Genomic DNA, 23,229 nt, shown 5'->3' with positions numbered 1-23,229 from the left:
GTGGACTAAGGGCTGGGAGAAGTTTCAGAGTCCTCTGTGCCTTCTCTGAGTTACAGGGGGGCTCCGTGCAGCACTGCATGTCCATATGACTGTTGCGAACGGAGCTCACTTTTCTTCGTCCAAAAAGACACACCAAAAAACATCCAAATACCTCCATAGTGCTCGTCTGTAATGTCCCTCTTGTATTGAAGCCCCAACATGAGAAATTGTTCCAAAAAAAATTAAATAAGTCTATATTTTAAGCTTGTTTGTAGCGGAAGCTCCCAGTGTTGCTCTGCCGAAATCTTGCGCGATTTCCGGAGCCGTGAAAGCGAAAACAAATCGCACGAGATTTGAACGGACCAGGAAGAGCAGTGAACTGAGACACTGGGAGCTTCCGCTACAAACAAGCTTAAAACATATACTTATTTAATTTTTTTCGGAACAATTTCTCGTGTTGGGGCTTCAATACAAGAGGGACATTACAGACGAGCACTATGGAGGTATTTGGATGGTTTTTGGTGCGTCTTTTTGGACGAAGAAAAGTGAGCTCCGTTCGCAACCATTATATGGACAAATATTGCTGCGCGGAGGCACGGAGGACTCTGAAACTTCTCCCAGCCCTTAGTCGACACGAGGGTGAGCGGATAATGAGTGAAATTTGAATTTTGGGTGAACTACCCCTTTAAGTCCTTCGATGTATGGCCACAGCAGAGAGAGAGCACGTTCCTCAGGCACTCAGGCACCGGGAGGATAAAAAAAAAAAGAAAAAGAAAAGTATATGAAAAGCCTTAGTGAGGCATAATGGTTTAAAACGCCAAACGGCTTTGACCTCAAAGAGTCTTCAAAGCTCTGGATACGTACAGTACTAATCCTGCAACACAAGCTGGAGCGGTGTCTCTGTGACTTTCAACTTCTTCTCATTCCTCCTTTTTCTACCCTTTCTCTCTCTCTTTCTCTTTCTCTTTCTCCTTCCTCCATTAAATGTTGGCTCCTTAACGTACAAACTGCACCCGGTTCAATCTGGATCTCTCCGTGTGATGAAAGGTTTAGGGTGAGCCTCCTACACGTCGTAACCTAACCCCAAAGGGAACAGAGAGAGAGAGAGAGTGGAGGGGAGGGAGAGGAGAGGAGAGGAGAGGAGGAAGGGTTATGCACTCTGCACTATTGATCAGCTCTTTTCAAATAAGGCAAATGATACTGAAAGAGTGAAACTCATCGGGGACGACGGCAGGGTTAACGGAGGAGAGTCAGTCAGCTGAAAGAAGATGTCAGATGAAGAGAGAGGAGGCGGAAGGAAGGGAAGCTAAAGGAGGAGATGAGTGGAGGAGAGGGTTTCTCAGTGATCGAGGGGTGAAAAAAACTTTGACGGCGAAGTGATGCTTTTTAATTTCTACAGTCTATTAAGCATCTGTGTTGATGTGCGAGGCTGCGGAGGCTGAAGTGTTGTGGGAAACAAACCAACTCTGGGTCACGCAGGTTGTTTGATCTGTCAGACTCTGTGTACGTCAGCTGTTATAAATTATTCTTATTCCTTCTCATTATCATTTAAATTATGATTTAACACCAGAAATAGTTTCCTGACGCTGAGCGCCTTCTCTCAGGGAAAAAAAAACAAAAAAAACCTGGATGAACTTAAGATTTGTAGCATGTGTAGGCTTATATGTGTGTGTGTTGGTGTGTGTGTACTGCAGACTATCATGTGCACTAAAACAAACACTCCTTCTCCAAAACCTCATTAAGGCAGCCATGCAGCTGTCATTACTGACATTACAAAAGTCTGGCGTTGAAATGTTGTTATTATGTTAATGTAAGTGGATTAACTTCGTAGCCTCAGCAGTTTCTTCTAAATCTCCCCTGACAGGTTACAGCACATTTTTCAGACAAATTATGTTTAGATTAAGTTTGAATGGGGAGGAGGAGGAGGAGGAGGAAAGCAGGTAACTGATGAATATTGCAGGTGCAGAAAAACATTGTCACTGTGCAGTACTCACCTCAGGTCAAAATTTTGAAACAAACTCCAGAAATACACAAATAGAGACTGAATAATGTTACTTTTTTTAGTCAATGTATGTTCAAATAAGGGCAAATGTGAAGATTTTTGGAAACATTTTAGTGAAATTTCTGGAAAAATGTTAGCGAAAGTAAAAAAAAAAGTAATATTTCTGGGTAAAAGTGGTAAAATTAGAAAAAAGTTTTAAAAATTCAGGCGAAAAAGTGGTAAAACTTTAAGAAAAATTTGAAAACCACTGATTTACAGTACAAATCCTGCTTTAAATATAGTGATATAGCAGAAGAGGCTAAAGGTCAGAGGAACAGGTCTGTGACTTGTGACTTTTCCAAATCCTCATCAGACATTTAGAAACATTAAAAACTTTATTATGCAAACAAAACTGACAATAATTGTACATAATTAATATGCTTTGCAAAAAAACAGTGCATCATCATAGTTACATAAGATTGAATATAGCACAGAGGGAGTCTGTCTGTCTTCTGAGCCGCATGCTCAGGTGGTGAGCTGCCAAATGAGCTTGTAAACTGACAGAGGGAAGAGTGGACCAGAGGAGGCGGCACCATCACGGAGGAGGAGAGGGAGGGTCAAGTGAAGGGAAGGAGGACAGCTGGAAGGAAGGAGGAGGTGAGAGGGAGGCGAGACAGTGAGCGAGCCAACAGCAGCAGCAGCAGCAGCAGCAGCAGCAGCAGCAGCAGCAGCGTCTCCGTGGGGGTCTTTGTTTGTTTTTTTTTCTTTCTTTCTTTCTGGAAAGCGTTCATCACCATCATCCTCATCAGATCTCCTCCTCTCTAGTAGGACAAACAGCATCGTCTCTGTCGCCAATTAATACATCACCGGCCCATCAACTCATACCACTTCTCTACTTCCCTCCTCCTCCTCCTCCTCCTCCTCCTCCTCCTCCTCCTCCTCCTCCTCCTCTGCCTTGATGTGTTAAATCTTATTAACACTGTTTGCTCAGGACGACGCAGCTCCTCATCGGACCAGCAGTTCTTTGACTTACTTAACATCACCACCCCCCTCCACTGCTTCTCTGTGTGTATGTTTTTCTTTTTTCCTTCTCATGCTCGCCCTCCAATGTTTAAATTGGTGCTCGTTAGGAGGAGAAAAAAATGCTGCTTTTGCTCCGTTTCCACCAAAAAAGAAAAAAGAAGAGAAGTATTAAGGGGGAGAAATGTATGAAAGCGTTAATTAATAGCGGGTCGAGGAGAAAACCGCCAATTAGTCCGGACTGACAGATGAGCAAGACACTGCACTGGAGACTTTGATAACTACAGGAAGTTGCCACACACACACACATGCATGTTGTGTACACATGGCCTGGTTCGCCATCAGGACAAGGGCCAGTGTTTGATGCAGGCCAAGCAAGAAATGGGGTCCTGTCCTCTTAGTTAGCAGAAATACATGCACACACATGAACACACACAGCAGTAGACATAAATACAAAAAATTATATCAGTCCGCACATCCACAAATACAGAGAGAGCCATGTGGCCTGTTTTATTTATATACTGTATATATACACACACACACACACACACAGTGTATATCGCTAATTGGGAGTAGAAATGATCTTATATATAATATTCTCCACATAAACACAAATATCAACAAGTATATCTGTAAGCAGGTAGTATGTGACTCCTGCAGACACCCAGATCTGTAGCAGCCTTCAAAAGCCTCCGGTTCATCGTTATAATTCATTTGATTAGTTGTAAATTTATCACTATAACATTTTTCAGTCTTATATTACACAAACATCTCCACTAAAACCCCCTGAAATGGCCCCATGTATCAGCCTTTCTGTCTGTGTCTCTGTTTGTTTGTTCATCGCTCAACAAGAAGTCGTGAACACATTCCAGTGAATAAACAACTCTCCATTTAATTGGATTTTTTTCTGGAGCTTTCAGCTACATCTTTTATCCAAACACCAGTTTCCTCCAGTGTTCACGGAGACGGTTCGGTTGTGATCGCGTGACCTCCGTCAAACTGGATCAAGTGGGAGGAGAAGAACTTAGAAAACAAACTTTCATGAGTTTAACTCCTGATGTGGATGGAGGATTCAGTTTCATAATATCTCAGAGGATCATACAAGTATGCACCTCTGTTCTACCTGAAGGATAAATTGCTGCTTTAAAACGCTGATGTTATGTAAAGATGCCATTTCGCCGCTGTGAGATGTGGCATTTCTGGCAGTTTTTGCAATTATCGTTTGACCTACTTCACTCGAATAAAGTCAGGCGCCGCAGCTGTCCTCCTGTTGTTGTTAATGTTCCTGATGATGCACATGAAATATTCCTCACCGTCGCTCTGCCTTTTTATCTAATAGCTTACATCCTGCTCACCTTCAGTCGCTGACCTTTCTTAATGACGAGACACTTAATGAGCACCGACATGGAGTATGGTAATCTGCTTGATTCTGACTGTTCCTTCTCTTCTTTCTTTGCCTCTTCCCTCCTCCTTCCTCCTTCAGGTGAACCTGCACTGGCCAGAGAGAACAACTGCCTGACGGCCGCCAAGGCCTGCAACCTGAACGACACGTGCAAGAAGTATCGCTCGTCCTACATCAGCCCGTGCACCAGCCGCGTCTCCACCGCCGAAGTCTGCAACAAGAGGAAGTGTCACAAGGCCCTGCGGCAGTTCTTTGACAAGGCAAGGCACATCTGACACCAGCTTATCAAAACAGAAAGACAGACAGAAAGAAAGAGACGGGGAAAATAAATAAAAGCAACATGCTGGAGGTTTTCCAAACAACTGATATCTGATAAAAGCTGAGCGTCCATCAGAGAAAGACCTGCTTCAAAAGGGGGAAGAATGATTTTGAAGTGGATAAGTTAGATGGCTTGTCAGAATCACAATAAATAATCATACGGGCTCTTTTTTTGCTTTTGCTTTTGACATTGATTCAGTCATCATCAAACACAAAAGCTGTTTTCACTGTCGGCGCCGTGTCGTAGAAAATGATGTGAAACATTGTAATTATAACGCAGGCAGCTCCTATGATGTCCCTCTGGAATAGCTTTAGTGGGGCCGCTTCAAGTGAGCAACAATATGAATAAATACAAAACTACAAAGAATGTGTAGCATTGTTAATCTTAGCATGATGTGTAACGTTTGCAACAGAGTCGTGTGTGTGTGTGTGAACAGCCTTGAGCTTTGAGTTTCTTTGTGCCGGAGATAAAACTATGACGACATTTCTTCTGTTGCAGCCCGACTATCTGTTGTTACAGCTCTGTTACCATCTCCACTGTCGCTCAGCATTAACATCACAAATGACTCAAGTTGTTATTCTATCGAGGCAATGTTGAAATAGACATGGGAGCAAATGTTGACGTTTTAACACCACAATCTATCATCATCTGCTGTCAACAGTTACTTTAGTAATTGGTGGTTTTTGTTTCAACTGGTTTATCAGGGCTAAACCAAGAGGGGATCCACAGAACTTGAAAAAATCCTCCACATTAGAAGAAATGATGTTTTAAATTCAAAATAGCAGCAGGATTAGAGCGTCTGCAGTAAACAGAGGGAAGATTGACAAAGAAAAACACATCTGCACAACAGCAGAACATCCACAGAGAGTTTAAAAGTTCAACAAGTGGCCTCGAAGATGATACGAATACCAACATGATACCATTAACAGGAATGAAAGTGAAGGTCGCTGCTCTGATCTCCTCGCTTTTCTTAATGAATCTGATGTGTGAAATGTGAATCTCATCAAACAGGTTCCTCCCAAGCACAGCTATGGGATGTTGTTCTGCTCGTGTCCGCTCAGCGACCAGACGGCGTGCTCTGAACGCAGGCGTCAGACCATCGTCCCCGTCTGCTCGTACGAGGAGAAGCAGAAACCCAACTGTCTGGAGCTGCAGGCCTCCTGCAAGACCAACTACATCTGCAGGTAGGGAACCATTAGACACTCAGTATGGATGTAAAATGTATATTTTATACTGTATCGACGGCCTCTATTTGTCACCAGGAAGAGAGACAGCATCGAGTCGACACACTGCAAAAACTCAAATATCTTACCAAGAATATTTGTCTTATTTCTAGTCAAAACAATCTCATTATACTTAAAATAAGAAACATCGCATAAAAAGTAGCTTGTTTTTAGACACTTTTTACTTCTTTCAAGCATATTTTCACTTGAAATAAGTAGAGAAATCTGATAGTGGATCAAGTTTTTCTTCCTATAAGCACAAAAAACTTGCTTTCACTGGCATTTTTCTACTTATTTCAAGTGAATATTAGTTTGAAAGTGATGAGTCTTAGCTTTGACAAGAAATTAGACATTTTGACAAGAAAAAGGACAAATATTCTTGGAAAGATTTTGAGTTTTTGCAGTGTACCTGCATCCCCGCATTAGCTACCAGTTCAGTTTCAGGTTCAGGTTAACTTTATTCGTACTTGTAGGTAGATTTTTCCTGCAGTGACTTGTCCATTCACACTTAACTTTTCATCATACAAACATAATAAACCAGAAAACATGATAAACCAATGATAAAAGTGCTCCATAGCTCAATAAACACACAGATTTTCTTTAAACACAAAATGACAAGAATAAAATGAGTTTAAAAAAGGATACAAAGATATTTGATCAAACGTATATGTGACCAAACCATGACACCGAAGAAAATAATAAAACCGATTCAATAAAAACCCAATAAAAGTTGGTCATAATAGTTTAGTCAATATGAAAGCTGCATGAATAAACTTTATTGATATTGGACAGTAGTAAAGAGTCGGGGGAGGCTCTGGTGTTTGACTGTGTTCATGTTAAAGGAAACAGTCGGACCAACATTAGTGCGTGTGTCAACAACACACAGTCTCCAGCCAGAACCAGTCAGTGCAGAGTTAACTCTTGGGCCACTGAGTCGTCTCTTGTCTCTCAGCTTCATGCACTGTCCAACCGACCGCTGTGCTCAGTCTGCTCACTGTTTACCTCGTTAGGAGACAGAGGAGCGAGTTACTGCTGCTGTTGTAATCTCACTGGATCACCCTCATCATTGAGGAGGACATTACACTGACAAGGACTGACACTGAGTCCTCTGGAGAACTCTTTTAAGGGGGACATATTATGGAAATATCACTTTTTGAAGGCTCTTTAACATATATTTGGGTGTTTGTTTTGCCTTCCAGCCCCAGAAATGTGAGAATTGGCAAAATAATCTGTAATTTTTAGGCTCCCTAGGTTAAAATCCATGTGGTTTTATGAGCTGTTCCCTCAGATGTCTTCCAGTAATGTAACTAGGATTTGAATTAGCATAATACCACCCCTACCTGGGACCAGTAGAAGGGGCGGGGCAAACAGTGGCTAATTTGCATTTAAAGGGACAGGCACTGAAACCGGCCGTTGTGAACAGGGCTGTTTTGAGAGGATGAAAAGAGCTGTGATGTTTGATCCTTGGGGGATTTTGACCAAAGCATGTCACAGACATGTCTTTAAGACACCTGGGAACTATTTTAATTTATGGAAAAGGGGCAGAATATGTCTCCTTTAACTTCACAGAGTCTAAACAAAGTTGTAACCCTGAAACTGTATCATAATATGAGGTGCACATGTGCATTAACATGTCCCATGGACACCTGCTTACACTGTGTAGATGTTACAGTCACTAACAGCAGCAGGAAAGACCTTCAAGTCTGGAGTCTCACACACACATAAATACACAGTGTAGTAAAGCTGCAGAGTTGGAAAGAAGTAATTCAGTGATGGACATCTGACATCACCCTCACTGTGAGTGTGTGTGTGTGTGTGTGTGTGTTTCTGCAGTCTCCCGGTGCCTCCAGCCAGCAGTGCTGAGGCTCTCTGGGATTAAATGGAAGCATTAGGCATCATAAATGAGCTCCATTTGGCCTGTGGCCTCAGGTCTCCATCCCTCCCTCTCTCTGTCTCTACTTAACAGCAGGCTGCATGACAACCGTAAATCCACAAAGCTACAAGTTTCTGCCCGTCCTTCCATCTCTGTCTCTGTTTTTTTATTTTTTTTTTATTCCTCTGTTTTTTCCGTGGCTGGTTCTCTATCCGTCAGACATATGCTCAGAGCTCAACAACAGGTCTCACTGCAGCGCCTCCGCTTCCTCCCAGTCCATTTGTCAGTTAGCGCAGATAGATTAAAGCCATGCATTTCCAGCAGCTCCCTCACCATATGTCAGGTGCAGTATACTGGCTGCTGCTGCTGCTGCTGCTGCTGCTGCTGCTGCTGCTGACAACTCTCACAACGCACGGTTCTGCACCAGATTGGTGTGATTAGATAGCTCACACTGTCAGTGCATATTGAGAGTGAGTGAGTGTGTGCGTGTTTGTGTGTGTGTTTTTGTACATTTTTGAAACTGTTTCCTGCAGCAACCAGGTTGTAACTGTCTCATCCAGATAAACACAGAAACCTGCTCTGCTTCAGTGTGTGTGTGTGTGTGTGTGTGTGTGTGTGTGTGTGTGTGTGTGTGTGTGTGTGTGTGTGTGTGGAGTTAAACCAGACTTTGTGCAAAGCAGAGCGATGTGTTCATGTGCCGGAAAATTCCTTATTTTTATGTATTTATTGTTATAATTCCCATTTCGTTGTGCCACTCTGGTGTTATTTGATAACATTTCACTGCGGTAGCATCCAACACGCTGCCAGATCATCACACAGGCTGTAAATAATTAGATAATTAGATAATAGATTTGGAGACATGTTAATCTGAAATAATGTGCCTTATTTGTTTAGTGAGAAAACTGGATTTTGCCTTTTTTTTTTCATGAATCCGCTTTGTGCTGCTTCTTTACTGTTCTGCCAAACTCACAATTTTACTCTGGAACAAGAAATTACAGTGACATTTCAAGTGCGCTTTGTCTCACAGTCAAACACATGATTTTGATATTATGGCTGAACTAGGGGGTTTGTGCACAACCTATGATCTTCTGACCGATCGTGTTCCTGCCCTGCTGGAAAATACCTCAGCAGTGTTTTCAGTATTTACAGTGGAAAGATGTCCAAAACCACCCCAAAAAAAAAGAACAGGAAAAAACTAAATCAGGATTGTTTTTCCGTGAAGATTTTGAAGTCCAGAGGTGACATTAACAGCGTTTCCCGGTGTGTCAAAGTGCCGGGGTATCACACTCAATCTCACTTCAAATGGTCGAGTTTCTTTTGGAATCCAAACTCCATTTCAATTTCACATGCGGCTGCTCCTGTGGCAAAAAGTGTAAACAAAACGTTTGTGAGGGCAGCAAATGAAACGGAGCAGACCTGGTGGTGGAGAATTGCCTTTAGCCGCCCTCATTCAGTCCAGGATATAAAACAGCCGCAGCATACGTAACATAAGCGGGTCATCTTACTCTGCTGAAGGCCGCCATTAAGAGAGAGGCTAATTGCATTGAGAGAAATGACTTCCAGCGTGCGCTCATTTGGACCGGGGCATTTTCGCCGGCGCATATTCTGGTCACACTGGCCATCTGAGTTCCTCATCGAGAGTCCGTCGGAGATGTAATCGTGTTTGGCTCTGAAATCATTTTTGGATCTGTGTGTGTGTGTGTGTTGCAGGTCACGACTGGCCGACTTCTTCGTCAACTGCCAGTCAGAGCCTCGCTCGCTGTCGGGCTGTCTGAAGGAGAACTACGCAGACTGCCTCCTGGCGTACTCGGGTCTGATTGGTGAGTTCACATGGACACTCAGTCGTTGCTGGTCAGACATTTAACACAGGGTTGATTGTCCATTTATAAAACTTATTTACATTGTTTTGCTCAGTTGCTGCCGATTAGATTACATTTAAAGGTATTCAGAAAAGAAAATTGATTTTGATCCCACTATGGGTCTTAAAATTAGTGTAATAACTCATCTATCAGACGATGGAGCCCAAACTTTGTGCAAAATTCAATTTTTGAGTAAATCCGGGGTGAAAGTGGGGTAGTTTTTTTTGCATTGGATAATGCAGGCGCACAAATTATGCTTCACATTGCTCACGATTCATCAGCCAGTGATATTGGATCCGTCATCCGTCAATTAAACATCTGAGAAAAGCGAGGAGACTCGTCCACCACCACAGACACAAACTCTCCTCTGTCCCTTTCCATCACTTAGCCTCGCTAGCTAAGTTAGCAAGTTATAACGTAGCAAGCCTACGAGCTAACAGTTAGCTACGTTAGCTAAACACACTCGGACACACACACATACATACACAGACCGAGCTTGGTCCCGCCCCAAACATTGAATTGAATTGAATTGAATTGAATTGAATTGAATTGAATTGAATTGAATTGAATTGAATTGAATATATCCTTACTCGGGTAAACTCGTGGAAACTCGTGGAAGGAGGCGCAACAAACAGGACAAACGGCCATTTCTGAACACCTAAAAATAAAAAAACAACAGTTAATTCTATAAATAACTTCACCAAAAGCCAAAATGCAACTCAGCTGTTACATACTTCTTGTGCTCCCTGCACGCCAGTGTTTGTATGTGCACAACTACGGCAAGAGCAGTGGGTCAGAGCTGTAGCAGGAGGTGTAAACTGTGTCTGTCTTTACAACAACAAACTGTTTCAATCAAATTTGTCTTATTTTTTTCTTCTCGAAACAAGTTTGTCTGACATGGAGGTTTGTTCCCGGCCCGGTCTGATAGTCTGTCTGACTCAGCGGTTAACATGGCGACTACTACAGTGTTGCAGTTGATTGAAATGATGAGCAAAACAATGAAACCCAGACCCCGAGTGACATTTTGGTTCCGTGTAACTCCTTTTGTGAGCAGCAGCACCACCACCACCAGCACCACCAGCAGCCGTTACGTCCTCACCACCACCACAACGATGAGCTGTCAAGAATTTGTCCTCAAAAGTTGCAAAAAGCCAGACCACACACACACAGACACACACACACACACAGGCACACACTGTCCACACGGCGCCAATTCATCGTGCCTACTGCAAAACAAAAAGGCCTGTTCTGGAGCGCCGCCAGCACAAGGGAACAATCCATTGGGGGAGTGAGAAATCACTGACTGAAGCTATTTGCTTTCCCTCGCAGAGAGAAAGCCTATTCTTCACCCCGGCTCCTCTGCAGAAACTCCACCACACTACACCATTTGTGTGTGTGTGTGTGTGTGTGTGTGTGTGTGTGGAGGAGGATAGGAGGAGAGGAAGAAGAAATAAATGCAGCAATGATTTAACTTTGTTATTACGGCATTTATCATTTAACACAGAAGGAGGATGATAACTGAATCTTAAAGGGTTTAAATATTCTTTTTTTCTCCTCAACACTCAGCAGCAATATTGAGGCTCTTGACGATAACAATTCACCGAGCATCCTTGTTTGTGGATCGCATTTCTTACCCAGACAAAGACAGATGAATGACTGAGTGACTGAATAAAGAGCTGTGTTTCCCTCCTCCTCCTCTTTCTGCTGCTGCAGGTACGGTGATGACGCCAAACTACCTGCGCTCGCCCAAGATCAGCGTGTCTCCCTACTGCGACTGCAGCAACAGCGGCAACAACAAGGACGAGTGTGACAAGTTCACCGAGTTTTTCACCGAGAACACCTGCCTGCGTGAGTTACAACCTCTGACCGGCGGTTCACCACTGTTTCCTATCCTTAGTTCTGTTACTTTCTATTTCTATCCTCCTCTCTGCTCAGCGCGCTCACCCTTTTTTACACTTTTATCCTCTCTTTTCTTTCCTTGTCTCTCCTTGTCTCGGTCTCCCCTTCCTTCCCACCGAATATATCCCATTGCCATGCTTTGCTTTGCTTTGTTATCCCTCTGCATTATAGAGAAACCAACCAGTCACACACTGACTGCACCACAGCGTGTGAACTTCGTGTGCGTGGCTAAAAAGCTGTAGCAGGAAGAAGAAGCAGCTTTTTTTCATCCGACCCTCTTACACAACGGCTTTAATTAACAACCCCCCTCAAACACACTCTCATATGTCTCTCTCTGTATCCCACACACACTCACATATTTCCAGCTAAGATGAATATGTTGCAGGGTATTCCTACAGAGCCGTGGTGATCAGAGCCACATTGATTGTGTTGTTTCTGTGTAATCAGAGCTAATTGTTGCTCCCTGTGTCAGCCGGCGCTCTGCAGTCCGATTCCTCCACAGGACGGTTTAAGTGTAATGTGATTCTTCATTGATTCTTGTATGGAGGTCAGAACACAGGGTCACACACACACACACACACACACACACACACACACACACTGTACAGGCGGTGTGTTACTTGCTGAAGGACACCTAAGCTGGATGAATGTTTGTGATCACCTGAGCTCGGCTCGTGTTACAGTAAAGCCCTAGTATGTAATTTATTTGGCTTTTTATTAGCGAAAATCAAATATTACTTTCATAAATACGTATTTCACTGAAGTGGAATCACACCCGCATACAAATGAAAGCTTTCTGGTACCTTAGAATGAGTTTTTACAAGTCGTTACAAATACATAAGCACCGAACCGAGGCAGCCATGTTGCAGTCAGGCAGACGGCCGTCGGCAAACCAACCGGATGTCATTTTACTCCACGAGAGAAAGACGGTAAAACGTGGGTCAGGTAAACGATACGACATCACCATGACAACATATTGTCACGCCTGTATTGTTTTGCCTCGTGCTGGCGGACCACTTGTTTACATAGACGCTTGTTTATCCTGTTACATGCAGCGTCTGTTGTCTGTCTGACGTCTGCCCGATTTCACGTGAATGCAACATCAAGAATACGTTCCAATATGCAACCGCACCGCTAGATGGGGGGATTCCTACATATTATACCTTTAAAGAACAGTCGCCGAGACGCAGACGACCACCAAACGAGACTCGGTGTATAAACCCACTGACCCGCCTGTAAACCCCTCATACATGCACGTTCTCAAATGAGCAGGAAATTGCTAATTGATTAAGATCACAGCCTCATGTAGTATCTGTTGTTTCAGACTGTTGTGTGATTGTGATTGGTGTCATTTCCATATGTTGATAAAACTGAGATTCTTATCTCTTATTGAAACTTCAATCTCTTATCTTTTATCAGCAATAACAACTGACATGAGTGTGAACATCTGGGGGAGCAGCAGATGTCTTTTTAGTCAGTGCTTAATTGGCGTTTTAATTAATTGAAATGACATCAACTGTTCATTCAATTTGTAACTCAACCAAATTTGAATGTTGTTTCTGCACAAATTGTGTCTTTTGTGAGTCGAAGATCATGTGTGAGACAAAATATTCAGTTCAGTTAGAGCAGTGAAGCGGTGAGAAAAACAACCTCATGTCAGAGGAAGTGGATTCTCCCAGTTAAACCCTGATTCATCTCATCCTATTGATAAATGGAGGAGCCTGTCTGTCTGTTTACCGTCAAGCACTCGACTTCGCACTTCACTTTTAACGACGGCACCATCATTTCATATTAAAGGGATAGTTCAACATTTTGGCAAATTGGCCCATTGCCATAATCACTATAGTTTTAGAAGTACAGTAGGTTTGTTACCTTTAATTGTTGGTGCAAGCTATTTTTAGAACGGCGGAGCAGAGCCGCGAGCTGCTCAGAGCTACGCTACGGAGGCTCATGGGATTTCTTGGTTTCTCTCATCAAACTCATCGATACAGAGTTGTTTTCAAGGTAAATTCATGCAGACTGATCCTGTCGAGGGCAGTTTTTCGGCAAGCAGTCTCTGTATTTACCTCTAAAACATCTCTGTCTTGTAACGTTGTGTTATTATCTCATAGCGTGGTGAATGTGCAGCTCACAACTTGTCCACCAGAGCGTTTTGGAGTTGTTGGGTTGTGTATTTGATGAGTTTGATGAGGGAAACCAAGAAATCCCATGAGCTTCCGTAGCGTAGCTCTGAGCAGCTCGCGGCTCTGCTCCGCCTTTCTAAAAATATCTTGCACCGACAGTCAAAGGTAACGAACCTATTGCTATGACAATGGGCCAGTTTGCCAAAATGTTGAACTATCCCTTTAACAACATGGGCAAATCAGTAAATCCAGTTTGTTATGATTCAATTATTAGTTTTTATTGTGGATTCAGATTCAGTTAAATAATCTAGAAGCTGTCGTCTTGCAATTTGGTCCTAATAATCGACTCACACTACTGTAGGTGTTGTTTTGTGTGAGGAGTTTGTGTTGAGGCTGAAGCTGACCATCCGACACAGGAAGCTGCTGTTGTGACCTGAAAACACCCTCCAAGATAATTTGTTGTGTTTCTTTGCTCATCGGTTTACCACCACCACCACCACCACATCGTGCATTTGTGTAGATTACCACTCATTGACCACAAGTCACCTCGCTAATGAACGGAGCGTTGCGTCAATGAACCGATCAATTGCTTAACACCTGTAGGAAGCAGTCGGTCGGTCGGTCAATGTGCGGCTAAGTAGGTGCGTGTCGTAGAAAGTGGTGTGCATTGAACATAATGAGCAGCTTGTAGTTAGTTGCTGCTGCTGCTGCTGGTGGATGAGCTCAACAACATGAGCTGAGTGGGAGTTTGATTTTCCTTTTGTCAGAATGACAGTTTTCAGATGAGAAAACACCAACACGACGCAGCCTCATTTTCACCAACTCTTCTCTCTTTCACTCTCTCATTTGTCTCCTCTTCTTCTTATTATTATCATCATGTTTCTGTTTCCCTCCCTCCACTTGTTTTCTCTTCTTTGTTTTCACTTTACAGGTCAGGGTTACGAGCTCGGTCTGCCGTAGATAATAAAGGCAGCAGTGTGTGTGTGCGTTTCACAGTGTGAGATGAGTTTGCATGATTTTAGTTGTGTGTGTGTGTCAATGTGAGACTTGCGAGATCAAAGAGGGTTAATGTGAGATAAAGCAAGTTTTCTGTCTCTATGTGTAGTATTTGCTTTTACTCGCTGCGGGGAGCCGAGCGAAGGGCAAAGCGGGGGGAATGTGCCTCGTCTGACTTTTCGTAATTAGCCTCAACTCCGCTCTCCGCTCACTTTCCGCCGCCTTATGTCACCATTATGACTCCTTCTCCTGCTCCCTCTCCTCCTGCTTATGCTTCACCTCACTTCTTTCTTTCTGCTCATCCCATCCCATCTCTCTCTCTCTCTCACTGTCTCCCATCTCCCTCCTTTCATGCCCACCCCTCCCCTCCGGTCCCCTCCCCTCCCCTTCTTTCTGCTCTCATTAAGCTTGCTCAGCAGTAACTGGAACTGACAACTCTGAAGATCCTGACACATGCCGGCTACAGGGTCATGACTAGAGAGGAACTACAAGAGAGAATGAAAATAATAGAGAAAACGAGGGAAAGAGAAAGAGAGAGCACTTTACGTTCTTGTTCTGCTGTTTTAGATATTTTATTGTTCAGAGAATTCGCTGGGTGGATGGTCGGCCGCAGACAGGCACATAAATGTATCGGCGGCGTATCGTGGCTCCTAACAAGTCTGGCTCAGTCTGGACCCTTCTCCCATCATCTGCAGCTGTGTCATGTGTCAGCTTCAACCAAAAGTTTTCACTGGATAATTGTCGACAGTTTATCCCTGTAATATTCTCCAGAAGACACTGGTGCTTTAATATATTCAAAGTCTTTTCCAACATGTCGCTGTCTCTGTGTCCCGACTGCGTCCTCCTGAATATTCAAAGGTCACGCCGTCCGGTACGATCGTCGGTTGTAATTCTAGTGTTACAGCAAACCGTGTACATGTAAAGTGAGATAAAGTGGTAATGTAGACATCTGTGAAAGGCCCGACTCGCTCTGCTAACACTAATACCTGCTGCAGCGGGAAGATGATATCATGCTTGGTTCAAAGGCACCATGCTGTTTGCATCGGTGAAGGTTAAATTAATGTTTGGGTTAGTGCTGCATGTCGCTGTGTGTCTGGTATGCAGTTATAATGAGACTGGTTTTAAAGGGATAGTTCACCCAAAATTGAAATTTCACTCATTATCTACTCACACTCATCTCGACTAAGGGCTGGGAGAAGTTTCAGAGTTATCCGTGGCTTCTCTGAGTTACAGGGGGTCTCGCATAGCAGTGCATGTCCATATAACGGTTGCAAATGGATACCAACTGTCTTCGTAACAAAAAGACACACCAAAAAACATCCAAATACCTCCATGCTGCTCGTATGTAATGTCCGTCTTGTATTGAAGCCCCGAAATTCGTCAAATTTGGACGAACTGGGAAGAGGAGCTTCGAGAAGCTTCCTCTACAAAACAAGCTTGAAAAATAGACTTATTTAATTTTTTTCAGGACAATTTCGCATTTCAGGGCTTCAGTACAAGACGGACATCATATATGAGCAGCATGGAGGTATTTGGATGTTTTTTGGTGTGTCTTTTTGTTACGAAGACAGTTGGTATCCATTTGCAACCGTCATATGGACATGCACTGCTACGCCGAGACCCCCTGTAACTCAGAGAAGCCACGGAGGACTCTGAAACTTCTCCCAGCCCTTAGTCCACATGAGGGTGAGTAGATAATGAGTGAAATTTCAATTTTGGGTGAACTATCCCTTTAAGGATTTTAAAAGAGGATGAGACTTTGGTTATCTCCATGTTTTGGGGGGGTTTGCAGTTGTTTCTGTGATGTAGTACTCGAGGCGTATTTTCAAGGTCTTGGTCTTGTCTCGGTCTCGCTGGAGCTGGACTCGGGATTCTTTTTCAAAACCAGTCAAGACCACAGCTATAGTGACATCTTTTTTTTAATTGCAAATGTCTCTCTTTCACTTTCTCACTTTGTTTTATGTAAGTTAATTCAATAACTTTAAGATAATTAAAACTGTTGTATGTATATAGCCTAGAAATCTAGACGCACCCTAGCGGCAGCAAATATATTTGCTCCGTATGTGGGTCTAGAAACGAGCCATAGGAACTTTTTGAGTCTCGAACACCGTTTGTGTTCACCAATCACAGCGCTCTATCTGTTTAGAGAGTCGTTAGGCAGGCTTAACGCGATGACGACATACATTTTAATTGGCTTGTCAGGCTAACGACATCCTGCTCTTTGCTCTGATTGGTCGTAGCGCTACCCTAGTTTGAAAGACAGCCTTCATCCCGCCCCCTGGGTTGAGCCGAGGTCTACCGGTCGTTGCCAGACTAGACATGTTAATGATATAGTCTGTCTTGTCAGGCTAGTATGTATATGCTTGTGTAACCATCTGAAAAACTTGGTTGCACCAGTGTGAACAGTGGGAGGAGACTTCAGCAGGCTCTGTGCTGCGTTCTTCTGTTCAATACAAACTTTGTTTCCATTAATATGATATAGATTTACTGGCACTGAATACAGTAATGGTCTTGAAAATGGTCTTGGGTTAGGTGGTCTTGACTACAACTAGTTCCTGTAGGAAGTTTCAGCAGATCAACAATCAACGCCACATCCTGCCGGTTAACGTTAGATTTTTCACGTCTCCAGCTCATACACTTGTGATTTGTTGCAGGTAGGAAGCTAATATGGTTTCAGGTCATAATGTGTCGATGTCATCAACTCTCCGAATAGATGATGCAGCTCGCTCATTGATCCTGTGGGAGCTGCACATTGTAGCTTCAGTAGCTTTAATGAGACATTTAAATACCACCTCAAGAATTATTCAGGCCGCTCCTTACCATCAGTATCAGTACTTTCTGCCTTGTTTTCCTTTAAGCCTCTCTAATCACATTTTTAAAGCCCAGGTGGGTCCAATTTCCTAAACTCATACTGAGATCTCAGATACACGGAGCGTTTCAGGCCTTTAACCAGCGTCACTGTGGGACATCTATCATCGATGTGTGTCTACTGTGAACATGACTTGCAATAGTTGTTTTCAGGTTTGGAAACAATGAGTGTTAAGTTTCTCTAACACATTAAAGGACCTTATTTTAAGACTTCAATAATTGTTGATTCATAGGAAGATAAACTTGTGTTTTTTAGAGACAATGCAGTTTTACTGTATATCGTGAGTCAATCAAAAGAGAGGAGGCTCTGTGTCTCTGTGTCTCTCCTCTGATTGGCTCAGGGTTTGAGGAGAGGGCTGCTATGTTGTGACATCTCAAAGTTACAAAAGTCCTGACGGCTTGTTTTAAGGCTCCGTTTATATATTTCTTTGTGGACTGAGGCTTTGATATTATCCCAGTGTCACTACAGACCCTAGACCTGATCTATAATCAAAGAAGATATGAAAATCTCATTTTATGGGACCTGTAAAAGTACAAATGTGTGTGTGTAGGTCTAAGTGTTGTGATTTGGGACTGTTTATTTCTTGTAAATTGCAGTGTGCTGCTCCAGTCTGCAGTGGCTGTGAATCCTTTTTATGTACACTGATTAAACAGTAGCAGAGCTGCCATCATCTCTGCACCGAAGCTGTTGAGAAAAGGCATTAGCTCCCCTGTATGTGTTTGGCTTTATTATCCAAATAAACCAAGTAAAGATCGGTGACGTGCCCTTAATTAGAGCTCATTTCTGTGGTCAGACTCAGGTTTGTCAGGTCGTGCCTGTTCAGTGGCACCGAACTCTTCTCAGTGACTTCAATTCCCAAGTGAGCTGCTGTGTTAATGACATTTTTATTCATAATGACACATCATCATTATTATTATCATTAATATCCTTCAGAAGGTTCTAACTTTCACTTAAGATAATAAGACCAAGCGAACGTCCTCTCCTGTGAAGTCGCTGATCAAACGCAGCTTTGATACCGACAGTACGGTGAGAATGGGAAACTCTTACACCCCACTGTACTGTATGTAGTGAAAATAAAAAATAAAAAACGCATATGCCACATAACTGGATCTGCAAATATCCGTGTTGTCAGAGAGTTTTGTAATTGTGGATTGATTTTTAATCCACAGACATATTCTGAACTAATTGTTTGCAGTGTTTTTCTGAGCCACTTTCCCAAAGGAAATTCAGCTGATTAGAAACAACCAAGAAGAAAATGAATGTACAAAAACAATCACATCTACAAAAACATATCTGACGTCCTGAGATCTAGTTGAGATGCAAATTATTTCACACATATGACTGCTGTGTGTGTCTGTGTGTGTGTGTAATTAGGCTGCAGGTGAGAAGACAGAGCCGATCAACGTTTACAATATGCTCGTCAGGCTTCTGCTGCCTCGGCACAAAAGCTACCAGCTAAACAATCACATGCTCACAAACAGCCATAAGCAAAAAATTAAATATGCACTCGCACACTCGCGATGCAAAAGTCGCACATATGAGAGCTGCAGGATATTGACAAAAAATTACTTATTTTGTGCTGAATAATGCATCTCAGATATGAATGCCAGTGCATGACAACAGCACATTTAAAATGTTTTGAAGAGTAGTTAGTTTGAATAGACAGGACTTCTTCCATTATATGTGCTGCACTAATCCCCATAGACAGAGTGTATACGCATTAAAACTCAACTTGCTGACTCCATCGTGTTAAAAGCATTAAGTTATTTCTTTCTGTCTGTTTTCTTATTATATTATCACACAATCAGTAGCACACCACAGTAATGACCTTTAGAGCTCTGTGGATTGTAAAAATTAACAAAAATGAAGCTAAAATCTGTTTTTCTAAAGGTTTTCTCACTGGTGCTGCGCCAGCGTTTAATCTGGACCCAGGTGTACACGTCAAAACAACTGGTCCAAAAGCTGTGGGAGGGGCTTCAGGATGCAGTTATCCGCCATCTTGAGAAAACATGAGCAAAAACAGCAGCTGCAGGAGCAATCTATGGTTGATTGATTGATATGATTGTAATGAGTTAAAGAGTAGATTTACAAACACAGTCAAAAAATGTTCAAATGTTTTGTCTTGGTGTTTAGCCAATGACAAGTTGCCACTCAATTGCTGTGACCCAGCGTGGGTGTGTTTCTTTGTTTTTACAAACACAGTGGTTGGATTCTGTGAGCCATCATTTCTCTCTGATGAAAATTACCTCAACTTTGCTGTGTAATTGTTCTTCTGCTTATGAGGTTTATTGACAAACAGCGAGTGGGTGCATTACCACCACCAACTGGTATGGAGTTGTAGATACGTGTGACAGAAACAGTCTCCAATCTTTCAGGATGTCTCGTCTGGTCCTCTTTAGGTCAGTTTTAATCAAAGCAGACGAAGTGAGGGAGTGTCCAGCAGCTCCACTGTGGGATTAACAGTCACGTTTATTAAATATAAGCACAGTGGAGCGGAGTTGGAGGTTCTTTCTAGGTCAGGGTGAGTTTGAGCAGAAGTCGGTCCCACCGGGGGAAAAGAAAAGTAAAAGGACAGGAGGAGGAAGAGGAGGAAGAGGAGGAGGGTGAGACCTCGCTGTGCACGGTGGCTCTGAGCAACATGTGTTCACGTGTCTTTACATGACGACCAGCATCCAGATGTCTCATCCTTGATGCTGGTCAGCTGTCAGATATACTCTGAAGAGCAAAATGCTAGAGCAGGCTTAATCTGCTTCTCCAGAGAAGTCCATTTTATTTTGTCAGGCGAAGGAAAAAAAAAATTAAAATCCGGCAAAAAAAATAAATCTGGCAAAAAAAAAAAATAGCCAGGCAAAAAAGAAAAAGGGCCAGGTATGAAAATAAATAAATTGAGAAATTATCATAGTACTATAGTCTGTGGCCATGGCTTCCTCTACAGATGCCTTGATTATTTTTTTTTGTTTGTGTGTGTTTTTTTTTTATTGCCTGACTTTTTTTTTTTTTTGTCTGGCTTTTTTTTTTTTTTTCTTGTGCCGTTTTTTTTTTCTAATACTCCTTTGTAGAGATGTGAGTGTATCTCACAAAAAAAAACACCCAAGTCCCTGTTGCTTAAGAAAATATCTGTATCTAGATCAGCAGCAAGAATGAGGGAAGCGGCTCTGAGACGAGGGCAGTGGCCACTGACGAGAGAAATGCCTACAATCATCCTTCACAATTTTCAGCAACTGAGGGATGATGGTTGCCAGTTGTGCTGCAGCTGCTCTCTTGGCCCCTCGCGATGCAACTTAAGGGCATTAGGACGCCACAGTGCAGAGGTCTGGACTTAAACCAGAGAATTTGCTGACTTCACACACAGACAAAACCCAAAGAGACTTGCAACTTAACTGTTACTCTGCAAACCTTCGACACTGCAAGAGGAACGTTTTTCCATGAAATATAAAAAATAAGATCATCTATAAGACTGTTCCTGAAGCTGCAAGTCAGAGCAGCAGCATTTATTTAAGATTTTATTTAAATTATTCTTATATACATATGTAAATGAAGCAGCTAGAGATGCTTCAGTAACATATGTTGTGATGTACCTCTGAAAGAAAGCGTGTTATTTAACAGTGGGAGGCTTTTAAGGCTCTTTAGGCCGTGTAGAATATCTTCACAGAGAGAGAAAGAGAGACGCAGGCAAAGCAAGACTGATGCTGAGGACAGTTTGCACTGATAATCTGTATTTTAATGTGCATTTTATTTTGAAAACCACCTACATCTTAACGTGTGAAATGCCACTCGGATCCATGGCTGCAGGCCTGCATTAAATAAGATATTTATAAAGTATCTACAGCATCATTTATGTTGATTTTATTTTCTCACGCGTCGGTTTCTTTACCTTTCTTAACTTTCGACATGGATCCGACGAGATGAATGTTTCCGTCCATCATGTAGACAAATCTATCCGTCTGCGTATGAATATTTCAGTGGGGTTAAAGAGCCGTTATGCAGATCAGCGCTCTCTCCTCCTTCATCACAGCATCGGGGTCATCGCTCACCATTGGAGGGAAAGAGTATCGTTACGTCCACGCAGGGTCTCTGTGGAGCTCGGCTTTCCTCTGATGTGTGTCTCTGTCTTTGTGTGTGTGTGTGTGTGTGTGTGTGTGTGTGTGTGTGTCTTTTTACATCAAAGCCATGGAGGGCTATTAATAGGAGGACTAATGGACTCTAATGGTAAATAGCTACATCAGCACTCAGGTTTTTTGACTGTGTGGTGAATTTATAATGGAGCCAAGTGATAACAAAACCTAAGTACCTTCTAACTCACCTTTAATTGTGGTTTAGGCCGGGGCGATATAAAGCTTTATTTTAACATGGGGACTAACAAGCCTGTGATTCATGACCAGATCCAGCCCGGTGCTAAAGGGACCGGCCTGGAGTTACGACGTGGTATTTCTGGTTGTGGCAGACTCGTGCTTTATCAGCTCAGCTAATCTGAATTACTGTAGACTCACCGGGAGAGGCGTTCATAAAGTTAAAGTTAAAACTGACTTGAAGGGATAGTTCAACATTTTGGCAAATTGGCCCATTGCCATAATCCCTATAGTCATAGCAGTAGTAGGTTTGTTACCTTTAATTGTCGGTGCAAGCTACTTTTTAGAACGGCGGAGCAGAGCCTTGAGCTGCTCAGAGCTACGCTACGGAGGAGGCTAAGGATTTCTTGGTTTTCCCTCAGGATTTCTTGGTTTCCCTCAGCAAACTCATCAAATACACAATCCAACAACTCCGAAACGCTCTGGTGGACAAGTTGTGACCTGCACATTCACCACGCTATGAGATAATAACACAACGTTACCAGACAGAGTTGTTTTAGAGGCAAATACAGAGACTGCTTGTGGAAAAACAGCCCCCGACGGGAACGCGCATCAGCGGTTTTGCATGAATCTACCTCTAAAACAACTCTGTCTGGTAACGTTCTGTTATTATCTCATAGCGTGGTGAATGTGCAGGTCACAACTTGTCCACCAGAGCGTTTTGGAGTTGTTGGATTGTGTATTTGATGAGTTTGATGAGGGAAACCAAGAAATCCCATTAGCCTCCGTAGCGTAGCTCTGAGCAGCTCACGAATCTGCTCCGCCGTTCTAAAAACAGCTTGCACAGACAAATAAAGGTAACAAACCTACTGCTATGACTATGGGGATTATAGCAATGGGCCAATTTGCCAAAATGTTGAACTATCCCTTTAACTTTTGGCTTTTTTTAATCTACCACCAACCTCCTGATGTATAAATAAATGATTAGTCTTTAATAGCTAATGGTTTCTGTCCCCCCCCTCCTCTCTCTATAGGTAATGCCATCCAGGCGTTTGGGAACGGGACAGATGTTGGAGTGTGGCAGCCGATGTCTCCGGTCCAGACCACCACCTCCACCACCACCCCCTACCAGAGGAACCGCGAGCGCCACCCCAACACCGACAACCACATCAACACGGACCCCGGCATCTACCACTTCTGTGGCAGCCTACAGGTGAGACACACACACACACACAAACACACACACACACACAAGGGTTCAGCTAGTTTTGGATTCAGAGGACGACTGGATCTCTGAGGTTTTCCCACCAGTCTGGGGACAAATCTGATCTCAAGACATGAAAACATCTCAGAAACTTTTCTCCTTTGTAGCAGAGCGAGAGATTTTTACAGATGGC

General features: G+C 43.0%; 1 protein-coding gene across 3 annotated transcripts in view; it reads left to right on the top strand.

Moving 5' to 3' along the window:
* Positions 1–23,229, top strand: part of gfra1a (gdnf family receptor alpha 1a) — a 122,873-nt gene that overhangs the window by 88,914 nt on the left and 10,730 nt on the right. For all 3 annotated transcript variants that reach the window (XM_085799385.1, XM_085799382.1, XM_085799384.1), the window contains 5 exons: positions 4,464–4,642; positions 5,713–5,885; positions 9,508–9,617; positions 11,370–11,504; positions 22,867–23,045. In XM_085799385.1, coding sequence (XP_085655511.1) covers positions 4,464–4,642; positions 5,713–5,885; positions 9,508–9,617; positions 11,370–11,504; positions 22,867–23,045 — 776 coding nt within the window. The remainder of the gene's footprint in view (positions 1–4,463; positions 4,643–5,712; positions 5,886–9,507; positions 9,618–11,369; positions 11,505–22,866; positions 23,046–23,229) is intronic.

This window comes from Trachurus japonicus, chromosome 15 (assembly GCF_045865225.1).
Source record: "Trachurus japonicus isolate A0001 chromosome 15, Traja_1.0".
Taxonomy (NCBI): domain Eukaryota; kingdom Metazoa; phylum Chordata; class Actinopteri; order Carangiformes; family Carangidae; genus Trachurus; species Trachurus japonicus.
Note: the sequence above shows the minus strand (reverse complement) of the source record. Positions and strands in the feature narration are given on the sequence as shown.